The 25,463-nt window shown below is 38.2% G+C and overlaps 1 protein-coding gene across 2 annotated transcripts; it reads right to left on the bottom strand.

The window, feature by feature from the left end:
- Positions 1-1,309: 1,309 nt before the first annotated feature.
- Positions 1,310-21,767, bottom strand: LOC120414080 (E3 ubiquitin-protein ligase RNF13). 2 transcript variants are annotated; one of them, XM_052709849.1, is made up of 8 exons: positions 21,104-21,767; positions 9,303-9,859; positions 9,049-9,212; positions 8,898-8,989; positions 8,645-8,842; positions 8,356-8,553; positions 2,839-3,358; positions 1,310-2,774 (listed from the first exon to the last, which is right to left on the bottom strand). In XM_052709849.1, exons 2-8 carry the CDS (start codon positions 9,417-9,419, stop codon positions 2,357-2,359), a joined length of 1,707 nt encoding a protein of 568 aa, XP_052565809.1. In that variant the 5' UTR covers positions 9,420-9,859; positions 21,104-21,767; the 3' UTR covers positions 1,310-2,356. The 2 variants fall into 2 exon arrangements, with proteins under 2 accessions (XP_052565809.1, XP_039431045.1); XM_039575111.2 differs by having other exon boundaries at positions 8,356-8,542; positions 8,643-8,842; positions 21,104-21,765.
- Positions 21,768-25,463: the final 3,696 nt, after the last annotated feature.

Here is a 25,463-nt window from a genome sequence, read left to right as displayed (position 1 = left end):
GGCAATGCCATGCCACACGGTTTTGTTGATGCTTCTTTTAAACCAAGGGTGTTGTAGCTGTCAATTGCCATTAGGTACTTAAAAGCTCTTAAAAGAGCATTTAACGAAGCCAAATAGCAATGCATAAATATGGCGCTAAACGCGTGTTCTGATTGAACGTGACTCACCGCCATCTTGGCAGAAAAAATATAAAAAAGCATATATTTTATTAAAACTTGATGAAACCACACATATATGATGATTTTCGGATATAATTAGCATAGCGGTAGGAGATTAAAATAAATTTTAACATTTTTTCAAAAGAATTGCATTTAAAACTAATTACTAATTAGCTTTCAAATTACTTTAATTACCTCTAATATCTAATATTTATCATCGCCATTTTTGCAAACCATCGCCATTATATCATTTGACAAAACGAAGACTTATTTTTTTACTAGAAAAAAACCTATTTGGCATAAGACGTTTAAAGACGTATGAAACGTCATTTTTCCATAACTCTTGACTGGGTTTTGACAAAGGTTTTATCTAGGCTTTGAGCAGCCTGTTAGGATTTAGTTGTAAAGCCTTGAACTCCTATGTGGGTATGGTAAATAGGCCGTAACAACCTTTGCGGACAAGTTTGCGTAGGTCCTTTTGGGTTTTAATAGGGGTTTAACGAGGTTCTGGGATCTTGTTACGACTATATGGTTTTAATGTTGGTATTGGCTGATAGTTTTATAGCGGTTGTAACAGCTATGATAAATCCTAAAATGTTACTTGGGATCCATAAAGTTTGAGCCAAATAAAAAAATACAAATAAAACAAAAAAAAACCAAAAAAAATCGATGTTTTTCGTTTTTTTTCGCGTGCGTGTGTTAATTGCATCAAAAATAGATTTAGGCTAAAAATTTTCATCAACCAAGTAAACAACGTTAAACAACATCCCAAAGCATAAGCCTACTACACTGAATTCATAAATTCGTATGTTTTTCTATGGTTTTTGGTGCACTTTTCTTAGGCGGTCTATTCTGCCCCCCTGTCCCTATCCCAATATCCCGGTTTAGGAGAGCTCCTCTAAGTGGATTGCAGCCTGGATTTCGCCACGTATCCCCACAAATATTTTTTCCCTATTTAGAATTAAGATATTTTAGAGAATAATGATAAACAGCCGAAATTTCAACGGTGCACATAAACCAGAGCTTTTTGCATCAGAATTTATGCTTAAAGATTTTTTGCAGTTGGCGCTGCGCACTCAGAACAGCTTTTTTGAACCTTTTATGTGCTGTGATACATTACTACCACTTGAGAAAAAATAACCACACGTGTGTACTATTCAGTCAATTTTCAACTTTATTCACTTCACTGTTGTGTGTTCCTTTTTTTCCACTACTTTGCTCGCCGTGGTGCGCAAACGTTGTAATGCTTTGTCAAATACCAAAATTATAAACGAAGAAAACATGCCACTCCTACAACAAGCACTTGCAGTAACACGCTTGCAGCTGGCAGTAGTTCGTGTGTGTGTTTTTGCTACTTTTTCTTCTGTTTCGTTTAAAGGTTAATTGTTAGCTTTTTGGATAGCTTCAGGTTGCGACTTTTTATATGTTGTTTTTTTTTTTCACAATCACATGGCTAATTATGGTACAGCTTTTACGCGTTATTGTATGTTTTTTTTTGTTTACTTCTAGAGGCTACACAATGCTTTGAATTCGAACAGAACTATTAAGGGAATTGCATTTGAATAAACAAAAAAATAGTACATTTAAAACGGTTAACTAGAAGGGTGGTTGTGTGATTAATAGCAAATATTTGGGTTTTTTTCTTGCAAACTAACGTGACCGTTCGCGGACGAGCCTTTATTCCTTTAACGCGGGTGTGACTTAAATACCTATTTAGATGTGTATCTCACCTTACGACAACTAAGGTTTAACCTGTGGATCACTAATTACTGTTTATGATAAAACAAAATTCTGTTCCGTAATCGTAATAGTAGTATATGTATAAAAATAAATGACTTTCTATATAAAAAAAATCCAATCACATTCAGGGTTTTCGCTTATGCCAGTGTGTTTGTTCTGGTATTGGCCTGTTTTTTGTTTGTTTGAAATTTCACGGGTAAAATAAGAAAGTTTAAATTAAAGGTGCTCCCACTATCTTTGTGGGTTCCAAATTTTGGGTTGAAATGGAAGGTTTATTCCATGATCTATTTCTTTTAAATTTACTCGGTTATCACTGCATGTCGCGGCTTATTATCAATAGTTTATCCTTTGATTTCCACTAAATAAAAACCGATGACGAATATGTATGTATATAATTATGCTGCTGCATTCGATGGACTTACCCCTTGTTCGAACTCTCGCTCTCTCTCTCTCTCTATTTACACCGGATAGTTGCCACCGCCCGAGCGGTTCGACCTTCTCCCGCTGCTGCCTCCCGGACTGGGCGCCTGCCCCGGGTTGAAGTTGACGTTTGGAAGTGCGGCCACGCCAACGCGACTTCCGCCGGAACCGCCCGCCGCCAGTCCGCTCGTCGAGGGGAGATTCGGTGCCGAACGGATCTGGCGCCGTTTGGCCGCGTCCCGGATGCTGGCGCCGACCATCTCGTCGTCGGTCGTGTCCTCGCCGTGGAACGAACCGGCCAGCTGGCTGTTCAGGATGTTGTTACTGGCCGTTCCACTGTTGATGGCAATCCGTCCGGACACCGGATCGCGAGCGGCTTCGCCGATCGCCGGCTCGACGTCATCGTCCGATGGAAGCTCCTGATCCTCGTGGGCGGTACGGAAGAAGCGCATTTTCCTAACAAATCAAAAATAAGCATTCATTAAACAATCCCAACAACCTCGCCCCCCAAACCGCTCACCTCAGGAAGCGATTCCAGGTGCTGCCGGTCGCGCCGTGCTCTTCCCCGATCGGACTGTACGGGGAGTCGGCGTTGCCACCCTCTTCAACATCCCGGCGCCCCGACTGCCCCGACTGTACCAACCGGTCAAACGGATTGAAGCTCCACTGGCGACCTCCACCAGCAGCCTCGCGCGACGTCCCAGACACCGCCTCCTGCCCCGTACTGGAATCGTCCAGCAGTTCGTCGTCGTCCGAGGTCATGCTGACTGCGACGTGCGCATCCGAGGCGGCATTCTCCGCGCCAGCAGCAGCTGGAGCAGCTGCCGGATTGCTTCCATCAGTGGCGGTGGCTGCGGCGCCGTTGGCGCCATTGTTCAGTAGCGGTGTGTTTTCATCCGCGTCCGACGAGGACATGCTGTCCGTGGAGGAGCGGCGGCGTGGCGGTCTACGCTCTCCACGGGCAAAAACCTTGCGCTTGCAGATGGGACAGACGCGCCGGTTCTTGGTGAGCCACGGGTCGATGCACTTGACGTGGTAGGCTGGAAGGAAAGGGGGTTGGTTTGTTATCGCTCATAAATCGAGAGTCATTTGTTTTTTTTTTTGTGTTTGTAACAATTGCATAACTCGGCTTTGTTTCGTATTGTGCAATACATAAACTTTGAAAAATTCTTGTAAATACCATACAGCCCTATTATTTTTTTTATTTGGATGAAACTTAAAAAATAGTTTTGTTAAAAAATGGGCAATTTGGTCAAAATTCATTTGACAGTGTTGCCAATTTTTCGAAAAAAAAACATATTTTCTGGAAAATGTGGAAAAAGCCAAAAAACAATTTGGTATCCACCGTTTTTGTAAAAATGTGACTTTTTTACCTGTTGAAGTCATGTCGTTCGGAACTGCCAAGGATCAGGAACACGAAAAGTAAGTGGAATTACTTAACCAAGCTGGAGGAGGCCGGTACCAGAGCGGAACTAATCGTGTATGCCATCGCCGATAAATGAAGATCAAATCTATTTACGGAGGATATGGCGGATGCTGTTTCAAGAAACTGTGCTAGAGTCGATCTCCTGGATGTGCAATTTGAACCAGCGAATCATTCGGAAATGGAGATGGAAGTGGAGATATTTGGTGCTAAACGAACACTTCCACTTCATCCGAGCGGCCTGTGTCCTGTCAAGATCCTGGGGTCAGACTATCGGGACACCACCACCACCTGGCTGTGTTTTTGAAGCTTTCCATCATTATTCGATATTTGATTATATTCCCCTATATTATAATATTATAAATTGAATAAACCTTCTTACTCCTTTTTCAATTTACCACTTTCCAATTCCTCAATCCCGTTTCAAAAAATTTTAAAATTTAAAAAAAATTAAAAATTTTAAAATTTTAAAAAATTTAAAAATTTCAGACAATTCAAAAATTTTAACAATTTCAAAAATTTCAAAAAATTTAAAAATTTCAAAAATTTCAAAAAATTTAAAAAAATAAAAAAATGCAAAAAAATCTAAAATTTTAAAAATTCTAAAGTAATTCAAAAAATATAAAAATTACTTTTTTAAAAAATCTTAGAAAATTTCTTTTTCTAAATTTTTTAAAATTGTAAAAATTTCAAAAAAAATTATTTTTTTTTATTTTTTTGAATGTTTTAGATCTTTAAATTTTTTGAATTTATTGAATCTTTTTTTAAAAATTTTAAGTTTTTGAAATTATTAAAAAAAAAAAATTTTGAAATTTTTACAATTTTTGAAATTTTTGAAATTAAAAATCCGTTTAAATAAAAAAAAATATTCAAAAATGGTATTACAAATTACGATCATAATATCTCGATCCACGATCGAGATTTCTCAACAGTAAAATTACGATCGTAATTTCTCAATGGTAAGTCGTAATTTGTCGATGGTAGGACGAGATTTGTCGATGGTATGTCGTAATCTTACTATCGAGAAATCACGATCGTGAGTCAAGAAATTACGATCGTAATATTACGATCGAATGCAATGATCACCACGAAGATGTTGAAGTCATGGCCAAGCTTGATCAACCCCAATTTTTTTTTTTCGAAAAAATCAGAAAATTTCAAATCAACTATAACATTTGAAAAGGCCGAACACTTAGTTTTCACTTTATCAAATGTCAGGGTTGGTTGAAAAAAATAATAATAAAATGATTATTTTATATATATATTTTCAGAGATGCTCGTACTTAGACTTCTACAGCTGTAAAAAAAAATCACGTTTAAAAAAATGGCCAAAACTTGAAAACGGTACACAATATCAAACTTTTGCATCTGAAAATAAAGTCTTGAAAGTTTTTTGGCTACTAGGTTTGAAAAATAGATTTTTCGAAAATTGGCAACACTGCCAAATATTTTTTGACCAGCTTTCCAGTTAGAATTTTGGCTCGTTTTCAAGCCTAAACCGAATTGAGGCTCGAGAAACAATTCTTAATGGGTTGTGCCATAGCTCAAAAGATGCCGTTTTGTTGATCTTAGGCCGTTGCAAATATTTTTCAAAGTTTATGTCACCCCAAGCCGCCCCCCCTTCAAAGTTGGCCTGAATAATCAGGGGGGGGGGGAAATATTTTTTCAAGAAACTTCAAAATTTTAACGAAAATTAAAGTTAAATCAACTGAAAACCAGTTACTATGCATTTTCCCGCGTTTATAATCATATTTAGCATGTTTGAACTCCTTTGAAAACATTTTAAATTTTCATAAAATACCAATGTCCAACGAAAAGTTTTTTTTTTGTGAAAAAAAAATCCGTCAATACCTCAATATTTTCAAAACTAATGATTGGAAAGCAACTGTACGCCTGTAAAATGCATTTTAAAACACTTTTTTCATCCAAATGTTGAAAACCTAGGCTTGTAATTTCAATTTTGCCTTCCTCACCATACTGAGGAAAGGCTATAAAATCACTCGAAAAATGAACTTTTTAATTAGACCTCCTAGACCTACCGTCATTTATACATATCGACTCAGAATCACCAGCTGAGCAAATGTCTGTGTGTTTGGCTGTATGTAGACAAAAAAAAATCAAAAAAATCGCGCTACCACTCTGTATGTAGACATGTGATCAAGATCTGACTTGCCTATCAAAGCTAACAAGCAGTTTAAAAAAATGGTCTGAATTTACATAACCTCAAATGGTCGGGTCTAATCGCCACGAAAAAGCCGTGTAGAGGGATGCCATTTTCCTCAAAGGTGGTGTCTGTATAATCTTGACAAAAAGTCTGTAGGTAGTCTGTTTTTTTACTCATCACTTATATCCATTAACAATGTGAACACTTTTGGGGGGTTGGAATTACTCTATAAATGAGAGGAAGGCACCAACCACCTAAAGGTGGATTAAGTAACGTTTTTATATTATTTTTTCTACATCACTCGCTCGTAACTGGATCGAACAAATAGGGACGTGGCGTTACATCGTGCTGCCATCTAGTTTTTTAAGTGCAAAAGTGGAAGTGCTGAGTCATAAAAATAGACGGCGTCCTATCCACCTATAGAGTTATCTACGTGCGCATGTATTGCGTGTACGTACACGAAAAAGATTGAGGTTAAATTTTGTACCGGCCAGCAAAACAAATGGCGTGTTAGTGTGCGTGAGATCGGGCTTAGATAACTCTATAGAGTTATCTAAGCCCGATCTCACGCACACTAGCTTACCATTTGTTTTTGCTGGCGGGTACAAATTTTAACCTAGAAATCCATCGTGTACGTACACGCAATACATGCGCACGTAGATAACTCTATAGAGGTTTCTACGTGCGCATGTATTGCGTGTATGTACACGAAAAAGATTGAGGTTAAATTTTGTCCGGCCAGCAAAATCAGATGGTGAGCTAGTGTGCGTACGCGAAACGTCATAAAGCTCTATTGGATGACATTTTAATGGTTTTTTTTAAGTTTACATCTAAGAGGTTACATTAGGTTTACATTCTATATAAACTAATGGAGGTTGAACCACATAATTAACACAAAAATAAGTGGTGCTCGGAGTAACCATAGGCGTTAAAGGGTCAAACATCTGTGCCAGTTTAAACCAAATCAGTTAAAGTTAGGGTCGCTACAGAGAGGTGTAGTTCGCATTAGAATTTTTTGTAGAAAAAAAAATAGAGGAAGGCAAAATTTTCGATTTTTTCCTGGGAGATGGTGTTAATTGTGCGGAAATAATGTCAAAAGTGAGATTCTAATGTGAAATTTAACGCACTACAATGTTGCCGAAGAGTGCAAAGCTATCCAACTAGAAAAGTTATTAGCGATTTTAAAAGATGTTTTTGTTTGAACATATTTTTTTCACCGACTTTGACATTCTACATTTGGCTAAAAATTTGCACAAATGCTTACAGTCATCCCACATATTCGGAACACCCACAAATTCGGAACACTTTTATGATAATTTGTCAATAGCAAAAAGTAGCTTTTCTGTCGACCTTACTATTTTTAGAACCTTCATTTGGACATTATCTTGCTATTTCACTAGAAAAGGAAGTACTTTTTGAACAAAAAACTTCATTCCAAGACTATTTTGTCCAGAGCAGCAAAACACTGCCTCCAAATGGCCTGTTTCATAATTGTGGGATGTTATTGTGCCTCCCACAATTGTGGAACACCTGAATTTAACTGATATTTTCACAAAAAAGTTATCAAACCATATATTAAACATCACTAACCTTGAGTTTCACTGGTTTCAGTGTGTGAAGTCATTATTTGGTAATAAATATGTACTCCTGGAGAGATCCAAAGTTTGTTTACATTCGTAAGAAAAAAGTGTTCCGAATTTGTGGATTTCAAGGGTCAAAGTAATTCTTCAAAAACTTCATATAAAAGTTAAAATTTGCAGATGTTCGATACAGCATTCAAAAGATCGCAAGAAAAGCTTTCAAATGAAGGTAAAAGCGAATCATAAAATTCAATTATCGATGTGCTATGATTTTTTGAACATTGTCCGATCTGGAAACCGTTCCGAATATGTGGGATGACTGTAATTTGCCAAAAGAATCGAGTCAGGGGGAGTCCCTAAAATATTGTTTTTTTGTTATCACTCTATAGGACAGCTGCCAAACTTGTATGAAAACTTGTTTGGACGAGCTAGTGATGCAAAAGTGTCAGAGAATTGCCCCCATATTTTGTTGTTTGCATTCGTATGGGGATGGTGATCTTAGTTAGCGGGTTGCATACTGGATTTCGTCATTTAGTCTAATAGTTGAAATAAAGAAATCAAAAGTTTTTAATGACCTCTTTTTTCGATTCCGGATTGCGGAAATTCGACGATAGGTAGCGATGCATGCATTTGTTTCTGATCATTTGAATTTGCCATTAAAATTTTGAATTATGGATTTGAAAATGGAATTACGTCTGTTCTTCTGTGATACTTAGTTACTAGATTCGTAAGGCCAAATTCAGTTTGTGTGCCCTTTTATGCCAAATTCTAAAACGAATTTCTTTGTCCAAAAACAAGGAAATGATTGAAAATTTATGTTGCTTTTTTAATTTCGGCGAATAGCCTTCCGAAAATATTCTATCGACTCACCATGATGACACGGCAGCACCCGTAGCCGCTCGTTGTCCACGTAATCGTCCAAACAAATGGCGCACGTATCGTACTGCATGCCCTTGGCAAACTTGACGATCGGGATCTTGCGCAGGACGCTGTTGGGCAGCCGGTGGCGCAGCTGACGGCGCCGCTCCCGTATACACCGGATGATCATGAAGCAAATCTGTACCGCCAAAAGGGTCGGGGAGACAATGGGAACCGAATAGAGTTATGTGCTGAGGTGTGTTGAGGTTGTTCTGCTGCAGAAACTGCTAGATGCTTACCATTATGATAAAGCAAAGCCCCACGACGATCGCGAACGGGATGATCAGATTGTTGTTGATGTTGAACGGAATATCGTCCGTGATGATGAGCGCGTACGGCAGCGGGTACAGGAAGCTTTCGATGATGTAGATGCCGTTGCTCTCGCCGATGAAGACGGACGGGATGAGGATGTCCTCGGCGTGGTTCGCCGACATGCGTTCTAAAACCGAATGTCAGATTAGTACTTGTATAGAGGAAGATTTGATAGAGCCTACCCAAATCGTTGCTACCAACGTTGTGAACGATGACCGCGGCGTAGCCGGCCTTCTGCGCGTTGCGGATCTTATCCTCGAACGAACAGTTGTATCTACAAGAGAATCGTATTAACATAGAACTAAACAAAACAAAACAATTATTGGAAAGTACCTCGCGATGATCACGGCAAACCGCGACAGCGTGACGTTCTCCGGTGGGGGATCCAGCTCCGTGCAACCGTCGGTAGGGTTGGATCGGACGGCGCGCACCTTCAGACCGCTCTCCGGGATTTCGCTTCCGAACGTAGCCGGGAAGTCGCGAAACTCTTCCAGGAGCTGTAGGCACGGGCATTAAACGATCATAAATCAGAGAGTGTATTTATTTAAAGAGTTGATAACCGGCCAAGGCGGTTCAAGGTGTATTACCTGGTCCTGCTGGTACACGAGAATGTCGGCGACCGCACACTTGAGCAGGCAGATCGTAAGCAGCAGGGTGGCGAAACGGAGGTTGGCCACTCGGCCAACCGCCACGGACGAGTCCATCCTGGGCTCTTTTATGACACAATTCACCAACAAAAAAGAATCTCTAAATTTTGCTTCCCACAATCAAAAGCAAAAAAGGTTACACTGAAATCAAGAACAAGATTTCTTAGCGCGCAGGTCGATCAGTTCCAAGTTCTTCAGTTCACTTCATGTCGCCGCACTCGTTAGATTTCGATTCGTTTTCCTCACTTTGCGAATAATCCACTCACTCTCGCGCTCATCGCTTATCATACTCAGCTGATAGGACGACGGCGAGGTGCAGCAGCGAAGAACTCGACTCTATTCGCCGGCTGTGCTGGTGGCGGTGATGTTGGGTGAGGTGGTGAGGACGACGACTGCGACAGCAACGGTTGCCGATGGCCATGGACGGTAGTTTATGACCTGCTAGCATGGTACACCGTCACACCGGGGGTTTTATTTTTGGTCTTGTTTTTGGAAACCTGGAACGAAGAGAAAGAAGTGCATTAGTTGATTAGGAATTGTTAATAAGTTATGAATAAATGTAAGGTAGATGTCTCTATTTTGAGCCACCTGAGAAAAAAAAAATCTGTTCAGTTATTGCGAGCAAGGCTTAGAAAGGGAACGGTAACTGACTGTGTTGTGTGTGTGTGTGTGTGGTCCAATCCAATACCCGCTAACCGGTAGCGAAATTATGGGAAAGTATAATTTGTATCAGACTGTGTACATGCCGAATGCTGATACAGCTTATCTCAGTCCCGGGTATTAGGTGGTGATAGCCCTCGCGCTGCTTCCAACGACCCATTTCAGAATGACAGAGCTCCTTGCGGTCCAATTCCGAGGTCGCTGGGCATTGTTCGGCCCCGCCTAAACATAGAAGCAAGCATCTGAAGGAAACTTGATCTATATTTAGACTTCCAATCCCCTCAGGCAAATCAGGGATCAGCGCGTATTTAATAATATGAGAAGAAGAGAATAACATGTTTCAACACTACGGATCAATTCACTGCTACAGTGTAAACCTTCTGATGGCCGACTGCTTAGCGTCCCAGACCACCACCAAACCAAAGGTGTGAGTTCGAATCCCACCTGATTTATTTTAGTTTTTATTCATATTCAAATTCCTGATTCCAAATTTCAAAGGTACCGACCGGGATTTGATCCCTGAACCTCCTGCTTGGGAGACAGAAGCCGTAACCATTAAGCCACGGAGCCGGTTAGGGAACGGTAACTGACTGTGTTTCCACGAAAATTGAAAGTGCTTTCATTCAGCATTCTTCATCGACAACGGTATTTGAATGCTCACAAACAGAACTGTCGGAATCATCATTACGGAGCTACCGTCAGTGACCGCACACGAAGTTGGAACAAAAAAACCAAGCTTAACACAAAAGCAGCCGCCTGACCCGACAACGCATGCTTTCTCTCTCTTTTTTCTCTTTCTTTCTCGTGCCGTGTTGCGTAGTGACAGCAATCATTTGAATGCAGTCTTGAGAAAGGTGATCGGAAATTTTATAAAATCAAGCAAAACAATGTAAAGGGGCCAAAGCCGAAGTGTAAACAAACAGTCTGTCCTGCTTACGTCAGTGGATGTTTACATTAGGAGCGCGCGGGACAGACTCTTCGTTTGCACTTCGGCTTTAGCCGTGCTCTCAATTGACTGTGCGAGAAAAGGTTCTGTTAGACTATGACAAACAAACAAACAAAAAAACACCTATTTTATTTTGTTTTTGACAGTTTGCCAAACTCGCAAACTTGTTTGCGGCAAACTAGCAAACAAAGCCAAATGTATGTAGGCTGACTTTCAGGGATCAGTTTCGCTAGAATCAACCAATCAGCTGTCTGATTTCAAAATCAACCTGGAAAAAAATCTGCTGGTTTCTGGGGACAATCCGCTGCTCCAGCGGATTTTTTCGCTGCACAAGCGGTTTCGGATCAGTTTTTTTTAACTCGTAACGTAAACAATGAAAATAAACCTTGCTGGAAGCTAGAGACGAAACCATGACCAATGTCAGTAAATTCAGATGGTATTACAAGTTATAGTGCAGTAGTTTTCTACATTTTTGCAAATCGACTTATCTGTATATTTTTTCATTTGGATGCACCTTAGCCCATGCATTCTATATGTCAAAAGAAGCCATTTTGCAACAATAGTTTTTCCCTGGGTGTAGAAAAGTGGTTCGCAAAGCGGCCTCAATTTAGAACTGTCAAAGCGGAACCAATCTACTGTTTTCAAAATAATACCAAGAAGTGGCAAGTATTGTAATCGATTTATAATTTATTTTGTAAGGAATAAAAAAAAATTGAATAATATTACTTCGATATTATCACTGTGTTAAAAAGATACATGATCTGGGAACTTCCATTCGGTTGCTCTGTTGTTTCACATAATTCCACTTCTGACGCAATTTTTCGTAACTTGGTAAACAAAAAAGGCCTCTTTTGGTCGCCCATCTTTTAGTCTACGAACAAAAAAAGCGCGAAACACTCACCTAATTTTTCAGAGAAAACTTTAACATCAACAGATCCATAATGTTGCAAAATAAGTTACTTTAACAGCAAAAAATATGTCACGCTTGAGCTTGAACAAAGCCTTCTACTTTGTTTATGTTTACAGCTATAGTGCAGTTGTAGTAGTGGGAAGCAGTGGGGAGAATTCGAAAATCACGTTACGCATTCTGTCTTTTCAGCACCCAGGTTTTTCCAATCCTTTTCGGTGTCTTCGGAAAAGTGATAAGTTATGATAAGAACATTTTTTGAAAATGATATAGGAGCAATCAAAACCGGAAATGGATTTTATTTGTATTTTTTATTTGGATCAAACTTTGTGGGGGCCTTTCCTATGACCAAAGAATCTTTTATGTGTCATTGGTTCACCCATATAAGTCTCCATACAATTTTGGCAGTTGTCCATACAAAAATGGTACGTAATTATTCAAACAGCTGTTACTTTTGAGTGAATTTTCTGAAATTGTCTAAGAAACATTAAAGATTGGACCTCTGGTTGCTGAGATATAGCTGCTTAACGTGAAGACTTCCATCATTGTCATGATTTTTGTTCAAAGATATAAATATTGCGTCACTTTCAATATTTTGACAAAATTCCTTCAACAAGTTGTTTGGAATCGTGCCCTACACATGCTGATTCCTTTTGGTAACGATTACCCCAAAAAAAAAAATCAAACCATCAACATTAACGACCCCCGGGTCTTTTGTGGTCTCTATTGCAAGTTTCTGCTCGAACCTAGGAGTCCGAAGGTTTGAATGGGGAGGGCACCCAAACCTCTTTTTACTCCAAGGAACCTTCCACCCCAGTGTTTGAACTGACGACCTTCGGACTGCGAGTCCAACCGCCGCCAGCGATTCCACCGGAGTAGGCTTGGTTTGGTTTGTTGTTTGTACTTATGGCATGGAAACGACTCCTACACCTGGAATGACTTAACGGCCTAACAACCAAGGCCGGGACCGACATTTTACTTCCTCATCCGATGGAAGGTACCGGAATAAAACCGCGGGAGATAAAAGTGCTCTCGCGCAAGACAACGGTAACAGGTACTCACACACTGTACCTGTTGTACTTCGACCGCGGCACCGTCAAGATCCAAGACCTGCGGCGGACTAAGACATTGGACGGTTTTTGGGCAAACTGGCGGTTTTACACCAAAAACCCGACGGACGTAGCGCAATGCCACCGTTGCCAGAAATTTGGCCACGGCTCGCGGAACTGCAACCTCCGGCCCCGCTGCGTGAAGTGCGGTGAGTCACACCTCTCGGAGGCGTGCGCACTGCCAAGAAAGGCGGACTTGGGGGACAAGGCAGAACAAACCAAGCCGCGCGTAAAGTGCGCAAACTGTGACGGCAACCATACCGGCAATTACCGCGGATGCGTCGCGCGCAAGGCCTACCTCGAGGAGCAGGAAAAGAGGAAGAAGAAAGCAGCAGCGTCCCTCTCTCCTCAGCGGAGTACGAGCGCAGCCGTTCCTGCAGTTGGGCAGCGTACGGTTCCAGCGGACAACCCAGCGATCCCTCCTGGATGGGGGCGTTCGTTTGCCAGCGTGGTCGCTGCCGGTAGCGGCGATGCGGCCCAGCAAGGAGTCACCGGGGAAGATCTCTTTACCCTGCCGGAGTTCTTTGCTCTCGCGGGGGAGATGATGACGCAGTTTCGGAGCTGCCATAACAAGGCGGAGCAATTTCTGGCCCTCGGGGAGCTGATGATCAAGTACATCTATAATTGATTATTTTTGTCTGTGATCTAGTTTTAAGCTTTCTCTCTATCTATCCTTTTCCCATTGCTCTTTCTGTAAGTTTTTTGAAAACTTTTTCTTTCTCTTGTCTATTCCATAGTTATAAGTAATAATTTTTCGATTGAAATACGATGTAAAACACAGCTGAAAGGAACACCAAAACTCTGTTGTGTACCTAAATGAACTCATTGTAACTTGATTATTCACAAATAAAACCGAATTGAATTGAAGTTTTATGAAAAAAAGTTAAACAAAAAATCACCAAAAAAATTTTACCCGTGTATCATTTTTTTCAGTGTAGTCCTTATCTATACCTACAACTTTGCCGAAAACACCAAATTGTCCGAAAAATCCTTCAAAAGATACAGTTTTTTAAATTTTAATTTATCATTTTTGAATAAACAGCTGCCAAATTTGTATGGAATATTGGACAAACTAATGATGCAAAATGGTTTCTTTGGGCATACTGAAGGCACCAAAAACGTTTTAGCCGGATTAAAAAATACAAAAAAAAAATCGAATGACCGAAATCTGAGAGAACTGCTTAGTTGTAATTGAGGCATGAATATTCAGGCGGGATAATTGTAGTTGCTGACAGCTGATATTTTGATATTTTAACAACCCTGACCATTTGTTTATGGACAGCTGCCAGAATTGTATGGAGCTTTGTATGGGTGAACCAATGACACAAAATGGCTTCTATGGTCATATAAAAGTTTGTGCAAATTTAAAAAATATAAATAAAATTCATTTCCGCTTATTGGACCTTTTCAAAGACAACTCTAGAAACAAACAACGAAGTTTTTTTTTAAATTTGCGAAATCCAAGTTTTTTTTGCTGAAATTCAGACAGAGTGATATTTTACATTTTTAGTAAGGAAATTTTTATACCAATGTAGGTTCTGTTATAAATGATTTTTTCCTACTCATTAGCAAACAGGGAGAGTCACCCATCATGACAATCGCCTGAGCACCTAAACATGTATACTAATTGATAAGCTCTGTGTGTGTGTTTTACTTCACGGCTTAACTTTGGCGTTGATGTTTGTGTTTTTCATTCAACCGAGCGATCCGTTTGCACGCCGCTAATATTTACAATCGGATTTCGGAGTTCGAGCTGTGTTGTGAGTTGTTCGTGCATATGAACTCATGCAATGGGCAACCTTTCACGGTCGTGATTCTTTCATTAAATTACACCGCTCGTTTGCACGATATTCTAATTAGTTGTGAATGTCGTAAAATTGGAGTACAGTTTGAAAGATAGTTTATTGAAGTAACTAGCGGAATAAATTAACCTTGATGTCACATTAGAAAAGAAAGAGCTGCGGGAGAAAGTCATTGAACTTATACTTACCTCCCACGACCGAACTCCCATTCTTACTGCATGTTTATATTACCACCCGCAGCGGGGGATATGTATGGATGGGGACACACCGGGCAACACATACTACAATAGAAACATTAATAGTATTTCCAAGGGACCAACAACCCAGTTCAAGGATTTTTGTGTTTTGTGAATTTTGTTTGATGCAGAGTTTTCATATTTATGGTAAACATAGAAAGTTTGAGAAATGACTTCAAAAGATTGTTTTGCATGCTTTAAACGTTTTGATTATGATTACTTTTGCAAAACTAGAAATTACTATAAACGAGTAAACTGCTCTACAATTGATTCCACACAGGCGATTTCGCACAGCATCTTTATTCAGGAAGTGACATCACGAAACGTACACCAACTAACGTAGACATACGAATACAGAATGAAATGCGTATACGGACAAGTCTCAATCAATATTTACGATACTTCCAGTAATGGCTTACTATAACGAACAATCAGTTGGAGCCTGCCCCGAGCATGGAGGTTTACTATATACAGCAAAGAGCGGTACACTGCTCCAAGGTTACTACACGATAGAGCGGATTGTACGAACTATAATACTGTTTGAGAGAAGGTATACTAACCGATAGCTGAATGAAACAAATCTTGGTTCCGTTATTTGTTGAATTGTAGATTGTTAACTCACACTTTTGCAGTCATTTCTAAAATTGTTTCCTGAATCACGGGAATATTAAAAAAAATCCCATAAACTTTTAACTTTCTCTTACTCCGGGGAAGTTTAAAGTTCCCGAAACACTTTTCAGATGCAATTTTCTAGTTAAGTGACTCACGTTGCATCATCAAACACAACAAATAGGCACGCGCACACACACAGACATGACATCGTTATCTGCACGACAAAGGCAACACAACAGCGAATCGCGAACATTCGTTGATGAACGCATAATTCGCGGCGCGGAGCACGTCTAGACCATTTGAAGCACTTTAGGGAAAGGGCCAATCGGGATACGACAACTTTACACATGTACATTAGCTGGAACCAGCTGTATGTGTAGCTGGGTGTGGAATGACACGGATTAGTGTCCACTGTCCGGCCGGACTAATTGACTGCGTGTGATTCTTCAATTAGATGGAACCCTACACTTTGAAATATCTATTCTCCAAAAAGCACTACATTGAGCATTTGTGTTCATATCACAATAAAAAAGTAATCTATCATTGATTTAACACTCAATCAAGAAATGCGCATCACTTCAAGTGACGTTTTGACCTAGTTGCCTAGATGCATTATCCTTATCGGGAAGACACAACGGGAAGTAAAAACATTGTGGTATTCAACATCGTTTTAGTTAGTTCTTCACCGATTTCCATAGCTGAACCCAAAAATATGTATCAAAAATTGGACGAGCTTTCCGGTAAAAATATTTACGAGACTGAAAAACCAAGTCTGTCATATAGAAATTCCCAAAAACCACCAAAAACCCGTTTTTTCAACATTTTTATTTTCAAAACCGCTGTATCTTCCCAAGGATTAGATATAGGACAATGGTCAATATAAAGATTTTTATGTAAAATTGTCTGGGGAATCGATTGCCACTACCGGTTTTCAAAAATTTTGACGTTTAGACCACTTTTCAAAAAAACTGTTTTAGTAAACGAAATGGGTAATTCGTTATCTTGTGCCATTTTTTAGTTTAATAATTTATTCTGAAACTTTCAATAAAGAAATTACATGAATAAAATAAAAAAATAAAAAAATTGCATTCGAAAGAAAAAACATTTCAAAATTACAAAGCCAAATCAAAATAATAGTTGAATTCACAACATTTTATCGCAAAAAAAATATCTCAAGTTTTTTTTTATTTATACACCAGGGTTGTTGAAATTTCAAAATACCAGCTCTCAGCAACTACAATTATCCCGCTTGAATATTCATGCCTCAAATAAAACTGCTCTTCTCTCCTTATCGAAGCTCTCAGCGTCAAACATAGCCGAACACGTTTTCGTGTTAACACACTCGCGATTGACATTTTCCTTTTCTCTCTCATTCCCGCTTCCACGATCATGCTACCGCAACAGTATTTAACCACAAAAGCCGCCACAAAACCAATTTCGCAAACGCAGTTTAACGAGACGTCATGCGTGGTCGGCTAATAATCGCCATCTCGCGTTCTTTCATTGCAGTTTTCGGAGAGATTGAGAGACTCAGCGGCGAGAGCGCAGAGTCGATGAAAAGGGAAGGAGTGATAGAGAGAGAATGCCATCGCTGGGAATCACGAGACACAAGAAGAGATCTCACAAGCTATAGTGATGGTCGCTATACTCTCGGATGTTTTTGGTGCAGAGATAATCAATTGATAGCTTTTCTATCACTCATTTGAAGCACTGTTTGACGGAACGGAACGGAATCGACGTAACACCTTATAATGTGGCCCTCTTAAACCTTGCGGTTTCGTCAACGGATCCACAGGCGTGTATCGTTCTTTTTGCGACAAGCACTGTTTGACACTCAATTTTTTTATTTAATATTTCATGATCAGCGTTAGGGGCCGGTCATAAAACTATTTTGAGAAGTCGTCGCGGGCCGGATGAAATGGCTTCACGGGCCGGACGTTGGGCAGGCCTGGTTGTTCGGTAATTGGGCTGAGAACGTAGCCCAGTCTCCGAATGTTGCTCGTTAACTGGGCTGAACAAAAAATAACGAGGGGATCACCAATGCATAATATTTTCCAGATGAAATATAAAAATAAAAGTTACTCAAATTTATTTACAATGCTTACTTTTCATATTTCTTTAATTGTAACTTGAAATTAAACAAAAGTTTGAAAAAAGTTTTTTTTTATTTATTGAATATGATTTTTGCATCCATTAACCCCTCGGTCATTTTGGTTTGTTTTGGTTTTTTACGTTTGTCTGCTACGGCCCAGTTGAACAACGACCAGTTACCGAAAGACTACTGTATAACAAAAACTGTCAAGGAATTATTTAGATTTGAGGAGTACAAATCTGGAGTTTTTTTTTTGAAAAGGACCGATAAACCAAATTTCCAGTTTTTGCTTTTTGGGGTTTTTTAATACCCCTGACTCAAGGCGGTTTCAAAAACACCCAAAAAGCAAAAACTGGAAATTTGGTTTATCGGTCCTTTTTAAAAAAAACTCCAGAAATATAAAACTGTGTCGTTTTTACACCTAACAAATTTCACAAAATGCTATCAGAGTGCTTATGACTTGCACGTTTAAAAGTATTCATAAAATAAACCGTGACTTGAATCAAATCATTATGGTCTTCATTTTTTTTTTTGTAAAACGTTTATAATTTTTCAAAATGTCAAGTTTGCTTTTACGAATGATATCGTTCTCAGTATTTTCACGAACACTTTTCCAGAGTTTTTTTTATTGTAAAGGTCCTGTAATATGTGAAACACAACAGTTTATAGGACCTTTAAAAAAACTCTAGATTTGTTAATTCAAATGTTCAAAGGTTTAGAAGTTTTAGAAAGCCTTTGGATCTTTTAATGGATAAATATATTTAGTAAGGAATGTCAAAAAGAACAATTCTAGAGTGTTTTTTTAAAAGGTCCTATAACATATGAAACATATCCCTTTTTAAATCAAACTCATACTTAAATTAAAATGTCAATGTCCAAAAATTGTTAAAATTCCATACAAATCCGTATTATGCGTGAAATTCCCTACAAAAATTCCGGCCTGTCAAAAATCCGCGAAGAGGGTCGAAAATCCGTATGGTAAGGAAAAAATCCGTACAGTTGGATACGGAATATGTACGGATGTTTTAATTTTGGGCAAGTTATGATTTAAAAAAAATAGTATTTTCAACATGATTTCTAAATCTGAAAGTACTTTTATAAAATGTTGATAAAGTGCACCGTTTTTGAGCTAGCCAGTCTTTTTTATTTTTTAACATATATGTAGTGGTTATCCTTGTGCTTCTTCGAAAAAAAAAATATGTTCGTAAATAGAAAAATAGAAAATTTTCTACAATTAGCTTTTTGGAAAATTGACTAAAAGAATAAAAAATACCACATATGATTTTTTTAAGTGCTACAAAATCGACCCTCAATTTTAAATGGATGATGTCCGGGACCCGTGGTGTAGAGGTAAGCGTGATTGCCTCTCACCCAGTCGGCCTGGGTTCGATCCCAGAAGGTCCCGGTGGCATTTTTCGAGACGAGATTTGTCTGATCACGCCTTCCGTCGGACGGGAAGTAAATGTTGGCCCCGGACTAACCTAAAAAGGTTAGGTCGTTAGCTCAGCCCAGGCGTAGGAGTCGTCTCCCTGGGTCCTGTCTCGGTGGAGAGGTCGTCAGATCGAATCCCGGGGTGGATGGAAGCTAAGGTGTAAAAAGAGGTTTGCAATTGCCTCAACAATCAAGCCTTCGGACACTTAGTTTCGAGTAGGAATCTCGCAATCGAGAACGCCAAGGCAATGCTGTAGAGCGAATAATTTGATTTTGATTTTTTGATTAGATGTCCTGGAAACAATAGATCGATTTTAAAAAGAGAAACTTCGGTGAAATTTTCTCGAATCCTTGAAAAAATATTTGTTTAGGTTTAAAAAATCACGACTTCAATTTCAAAAGGGCTTAAATAACAGTTATTAAAGGTTGACAAAACCGCTCTTTTTTATTAGCCACTCATTTCCGCTCGCTCATGAAAAAAAAAATTGTTTCAAGTACTGCTTTCTTGATACAGTTTTCTAACATCACATTTGAAAAACAAATCGGGATTTAAGTAAAATTCATACTAATACATCTACATTTTTGTAATTGTCGGCATATTGTACAATTTAGTGAAACATTTTACTCCAAAATATAAAAAACGACATTTTAAAAAGAAAATTATTTCTGCTTGAACGGTGCACATCAACCAGAGCTTTTTGCACCTAAATTTTGAGCAGTGCTGTTATTCGAGCGAGAAGAATGAAAACTTTGCTCGCGAGCTTTTCTTCTCCTCGCTTGCACTCGCCTTTTCGCCGCGAGCGCTGTTTTACTTTTCGTTCGCAGGCAATTCTGCCTCACGCTGTTCGCGAGCGGAGGAGAGCACGGGCAATCGCTCTCGGCAGCTCGGGACCCGCGGCGAGAACTCGAAAGAGAGAGAGAGAGGAACAAACCTCGCGAGAGCGCGCGAATTCCAACACTGCACTTGATTATTTTGAAAACTACGGGAACTGCGTTATAATTTAGAAAACAACACAACTAAATGAAAAAAAAAAAAAAAAGATGAATAAATGTCCTATAAAACTACATGTTCTAGGTTTGTTACAGTTACATAAGTCACGAAAAACGGCAGGTTCGTTTTATTAAATTATTTTTGCAAATAATATTTTTTTGAGAACTACCCAAGTTTAGAAAAAAACTTTAAACTTTTTTTATGAAAATTTAATTTTTCAATAAATTAGTACGTCAGGAAATCTGACAAAATTTCTAGTTGAAAAATTGTTTTTAAGCTGTTGCACAGTTTTTATTTCATGATTTCAGTTTTAAATTAAACAAAATCTACATGCATTTTAAGCGCTAAAAATAAGATTTGATTGAGATTGAGATTCTGCTGGTATTTTTATTCAGAAGACTAAACTGAGGTCGTAGGATTCGATTTTGAGAAAAAAAAAATCTTCATGGTTCGCTTGTCTGAAGTTCCATACAAATCTTCGGGAAATCGAAATTCAGATAATCGAGTCTTGACTGTACGTCAAATAATTATTTGATCGTTTAATGGATAACATACCCTACATTGATATTTAATGTTTTATCTCAATTAATAAAATTAAGTTAAAATTGTGCTTATTACTCCTACAGCTAAACAAACAAATCTCATAAATTGTCCAGCCAAATACACATGTTTTGGGGCCAAATCTCTCGTGCACGCAATGCCATAAAAGTGTACGACCTTGAGCCGAGCGGGAGGAGAAAATTCTGTTCAGAACTGTTTCTTCCCGCGAGCGGGGGGCCATAAAACTTTGCCTTTATCTAACAGGTGCTGATTTCATAACAGGGTGCAGTGTTTTTTCTCGCTTTTTGATTCTTCCTTTTTTTTTGTTCTGGGAGGGTAGTGAAAAGGTTATCTTGTTTTTATTCATGTTTTTTTGGGAGTTTTGTTTTTGTAACTTATTGTTTATGCTTCTTACCTTAACAAATTATCGCGATCCAGTAAAATTGCTGTTTTGATGTGCACTAGAAATTAATTCTCGGAGTTTTTCTTGATTCAAAATCCAATTTAATTAGTGAAGCCCCAACAAAAACAAAAAGTCACCAACTGGTTCACTGTGGCCAATTGGCCTGTTCGCCCCCCCCTGCACTGATTCCCTTACGTCGTTGTTAATCCTTCCTCAGCTGGAGACGTGCCTGTTCCAGCGTACACTTCGCGATCACTTCCAGAGCCACAGCAAAATCCATTATCATCACCAGCAGCAACGTAATTTGCTCGTCGCCATTGTGTTTTCCTTCTCGAACAAAAACAAAGTCATCTTTTTTTTCTCCTCCCAGCTTGAGCCCACCCCCACTAAATCCGTTCGAATCGTCTCGCAATCCGGTCACATCTTGGTTCCCTCCCGTCGCGACGACCGATATTCCAGCACTTCCGGATGATTTCGCGAAAGGAAAATAAAAAGTCTCTTTTTTCGTCTGCTCAATTTTATAACACACCACAAACTGCGCCACACAACTGGGCACGGGCCACTCACTGCTGACTGCTGCTGCGGCTGCACAAACACACGGAACACCGTTTTGAGTCACTTTTTTTCCACTAAGCGCACAGAGCGACGGACGGATTTTACTGCGGAACGGAGGAGGAAGATTGTGCGGATTCGGGATGCGCGGTCAGTCAGTGGACAAAAAACAAAAACAAAATGACAGCTGTGGCGAGTGCAGCTGACAGCGTGAAAGTAACGCGAGTAACGTGCGAGGAACAGGGGTGGGATTACAAGAACAACAACAAATAATACACGATTATTGATTTTACTCAATATTTAGGTTAAAATCAACATTGAAACATTCATCTCATCAGGGAAACAATTGTCTCGATTTCCGCTTTGAATAGAAACCAATTTGGAACTTAGATGGTTGCTTGAAGGTTCGAATCTCGTTAACTGTAATAAGTATGATCCCCGGCTGATCCTTGTTCTACATAATAAGCACTCATTTCATGCTTGCCATTTTATTAGGGCAAATAACTTATTTAACCAAGAGTGTGTACCTTTCATACCTTATGTAAACTGTCTTTTGAGTGAAAGGGATACACTATTGTTTACATGTGTTTTATGTGCTCTTTTGAAATGTTAGGCTCCATTTTACATCTTTTTTTCTAGAGCACTCAGATTTTTTTACAGAACTTCCGCAGAAAGAAAAATATTAGTCAAAAGGCTTTCTAGGCCCAGTGAAAAAAATATTAACTAACCCAAAAATGACAAACTTCTAGTCACAGTGTCCTAATGCAAAATCGTTTATAAAATATCCAGTACTTTGTTCTATAAATCCAGATTTTTTGTGAGAACTTAAAATAATAATAAAAAAAGCTAGAAAAAAATCAAAACTCCTATGTTATACGATTTAAAAACGTTACTTAATCCACCTTGAGGTGGTTGGTGCCTACCTCTCAGTTATAGTGATTCCAACCCCTCTAAAGTGTCCACATGTTTATGGATCTCCCCTAACGTTCGCAGCACCTAAGAAGCCCTAATAAAAATAAGTGATGAGTAAAAAAACAGACTACCTACAGACTTTTTGTCAAGATTATACAGACACGGCCTTTGAGGAAAATGGCATCCCTCTACACGGCTTTTTCGTGGCGATCAGACCCGACCAGTTGAGGTTATGTGAGTTGGGTACTAAAGCCCTATGTAATTTTTTATGTACAACGGTAAAAAACACGATTAAAAACCATTTCTGATCACTTTTTTTCATTTTAACGCAAAAAATTTTTTTGTCAAGACAACATTTTTTCGATGGATCAACTATGGTCCCCTTGGAAAGAGCTGTCAAGTAGGAGCTTTTCTGTCAAGAAGGACCGCGGGGTTAATTTTTCAAAATTGATTCAAAAATCCATTTTTAACTCTTTGTGGTCTTGCAATGGGTCATTGTACTCAGAAAAATAAGCTTTATCGCTGTAAACAATAATATCGGCAATCTAAGCTTCATTTTAGGACCCAATTCAGACCATTTTTTAAACTGCTTGTAATTTAGGATAGGTAAGTCAGACCTTGAAAATTCTTACTCCACCTAAAAGCGGTATACGCACTTCGGAAGAAACCGGTCAAGAAAAAAATCAAATGGGCAGCAGCGGCAGCTAAAGCAAGCCAGAGAGGGGGAAGAAAAGCCCCAAGAAATCACTCCCTCTCCTTTGTTCTGCTGTTCGTAAAGCCATTTCTTGACCCCTTTCCCTCCGATCAGCATACTAGCCTAAAAGGTCTTCTCATATGCTTTCTAAAAATATATATCATGTGTGGGTTTCATGAAAAAATCACCCTTTTTACCATAATTTTAATTTAATATGAAACAGTTTTTAAACATAACTTTTTAAATACATGATAAAACTGCATGAATTTAAACAGCAACTTAGGGGTCGTTAAGACGGATCCATTAAAACCATTCCGGCCAAAATCGGTTGAGCCTGTGACGAGATATTTCAGTGACATTGATTTGGTACACATGTCTACATACAGCCAAACACACAGACATTTCAGTAGTAGTTCCTCAGTAAAGTGAGGAAGGCAAAACGTTACTTAATTGGTTGGTGCCTTCCTCAAATTCATGTTGTATTTCAGGTTGTATTTACAAATTAATATAAGAGTTAAAAAAATACTTAATTTTTTAAATTTATTTGTTTTATTTTTTTCATTTTTTTTTAATCATTTTTTTTTTAACCAGAACAGCAATTTTCAATTCTTTTTTACCAACTCTTCAAAATAAAGGAGAAAAGGGAACCTTTAATTGAATTTAAAAGTGCTGATATGCCAACATTAAGTGCACGATGGAATTGTGCTGGGGTTTTTGCACAGTTTTTGATTTTTTAATTTTAGCTGTTTTAATATTTTGAAAAATTGTTTTTTTAATTAATGTAATTTTCTTAATTTTTTGGAAATTTTTGCAGGATATTTAATTTTATTATTTTGGATTTTTTTTCGATTTTTTTAATTTCAGGATTTTTTTTTAACTTTTTGATTTTTTGAATTTTTGGAATGTTGGGATTTTTTTTAATTTTTTGAAATTTTTTTAAATCTTAGAGTTTTCTAAATTTAAAAAAAATGACTTTTTGGAATTTGTTAAATTTTTGGATTTATAATTTTTTTTGAAAGGTTTGATTTTTTGGATTTTTTGAAATTTTTAAAACATTTACATTGAAACCTCGATGGTTTGACACCAACTGTTGTCAAACGAACGGGATCACTTTTTAGTTTGACATCCTCATTACACAGAGCTTACACGTACTACCACTGCTCGTTTTGTTTGATAGTATGTGTGAGTCCCGTGTAAAAAATGAGACAGTTCGTCACTTTTTAGTTTGAATTTTTCCAAACCAACAGTTTACAACTAAAAAAGTGTCAAACGAAAAAGTTACCAACCACCGGAAATTGTTTGTATAATTTGTGGAATTTTTGATTTGTTTTAAATGTTACACACGACTAAAACCGAGACTAACACCCATTTCTGATGACTTTTTGGCATTCAAATGTAAAAAAATAAATTAACGAGACAACATTTTTTGGATGCATCAACTATGAAACAAACAACAAACTGTCAAGCAGGAATTTTTCTGTCAAGAATGGCTGTGAAGTTATTCTTTTAAAATTGATTTAAAAACCCATTTAAAATCTTTTGCGACCGTACAAAGGGGTGTTTTCTTGAAAATAATCTTTATCGTTGTGAACAATAATATCACAAATTATAGCTTTTTTTATAGCTCTTTCGTCCCTGTGTTTCCGGCACGTTTTTGTTGCTGCCTGATTGTTGGTCATTATTAGGCTTAGTGATTTTTCACGCTCGAAAATTGCAAATTTCACGGGGACCTCAATTTCAAAACACCAAATTTCACGCAAATTTCGCGGAACTTGAAAAATGTTAAAATAACTCTGAAAATCCTATGTTTAAATCACAGAAACTACGTTTTATGCTTCATTATATATTATTATGTAAAAAAAAATTTACTAAATTTGAATGCGACAAAAAAATTCTTCCAATTAAAAAAAAATCCTCCTGGTTATTGGATGGGCTCTATATATTTTTTGAAACAAAATGAGTAGGGCACGCGTATTCTCATTTACTGAACTGCTCTTTTAATGTTCGACTAACAAAGCTCAAATGTTTTCGCTAATTTGCTTCTGTTATATCATTTTACATTTTATTGAATTTCATATCAAAGCTAGATTTGTTCAGTCAAAATGAGTAAAATAAATTGAATTTTCTGCGTCATTTAGCCCATTAAACATATTTTTTAAGGGTTTTAGCTCATTTTTCAAAAACTAAATTTATAAACATTTTGAAAAAATAATA

This window comes from Culex pipiens, chromosome 3, assembly GCF_016801865.2.
Source record: "Culex pipiens pallens isolate TS chromosome 3, TS_CPP_V2, whole genome shotgun sequence".
In the NCBI taxonomy this organism is placed as follows: Eukaryota; Metazoa; Arthropoda; class Insecta; order Diptera; family Culicidae; genus Culex; species Culex pipiens.
The sequence above is the reverse complement of the archived record's forward strand: the minus strand, read 5'-3'. Positions and strand labels throughout refer to the sequence as shown.

Bases quoted from the DNA above. Each gene is read 5' to 3' on its own strand.
- LOC120414080 (XM_052709849.1), bottom strand. From the start codon at position 9,419: ATGGACTCGTCCGTGGCGGTTGGCCGAGTGGCCAACCTCCGTTTCGCC. The intron at 9,213-9,302 runs GTAATACACCTT...CCGTGCCTACAG, and splicing joins TCGTGTACCAGCAGGACCAG to CTCCTGGAAGAGTTTCGCGA. The intron at 3,359-8,355 runs GTGAGTCGATAG...CTTTCCTTCCAG, and splicing joins GGTGCTGCCGTGTCATCATG to CCTACCACGTCAAGTGCATC.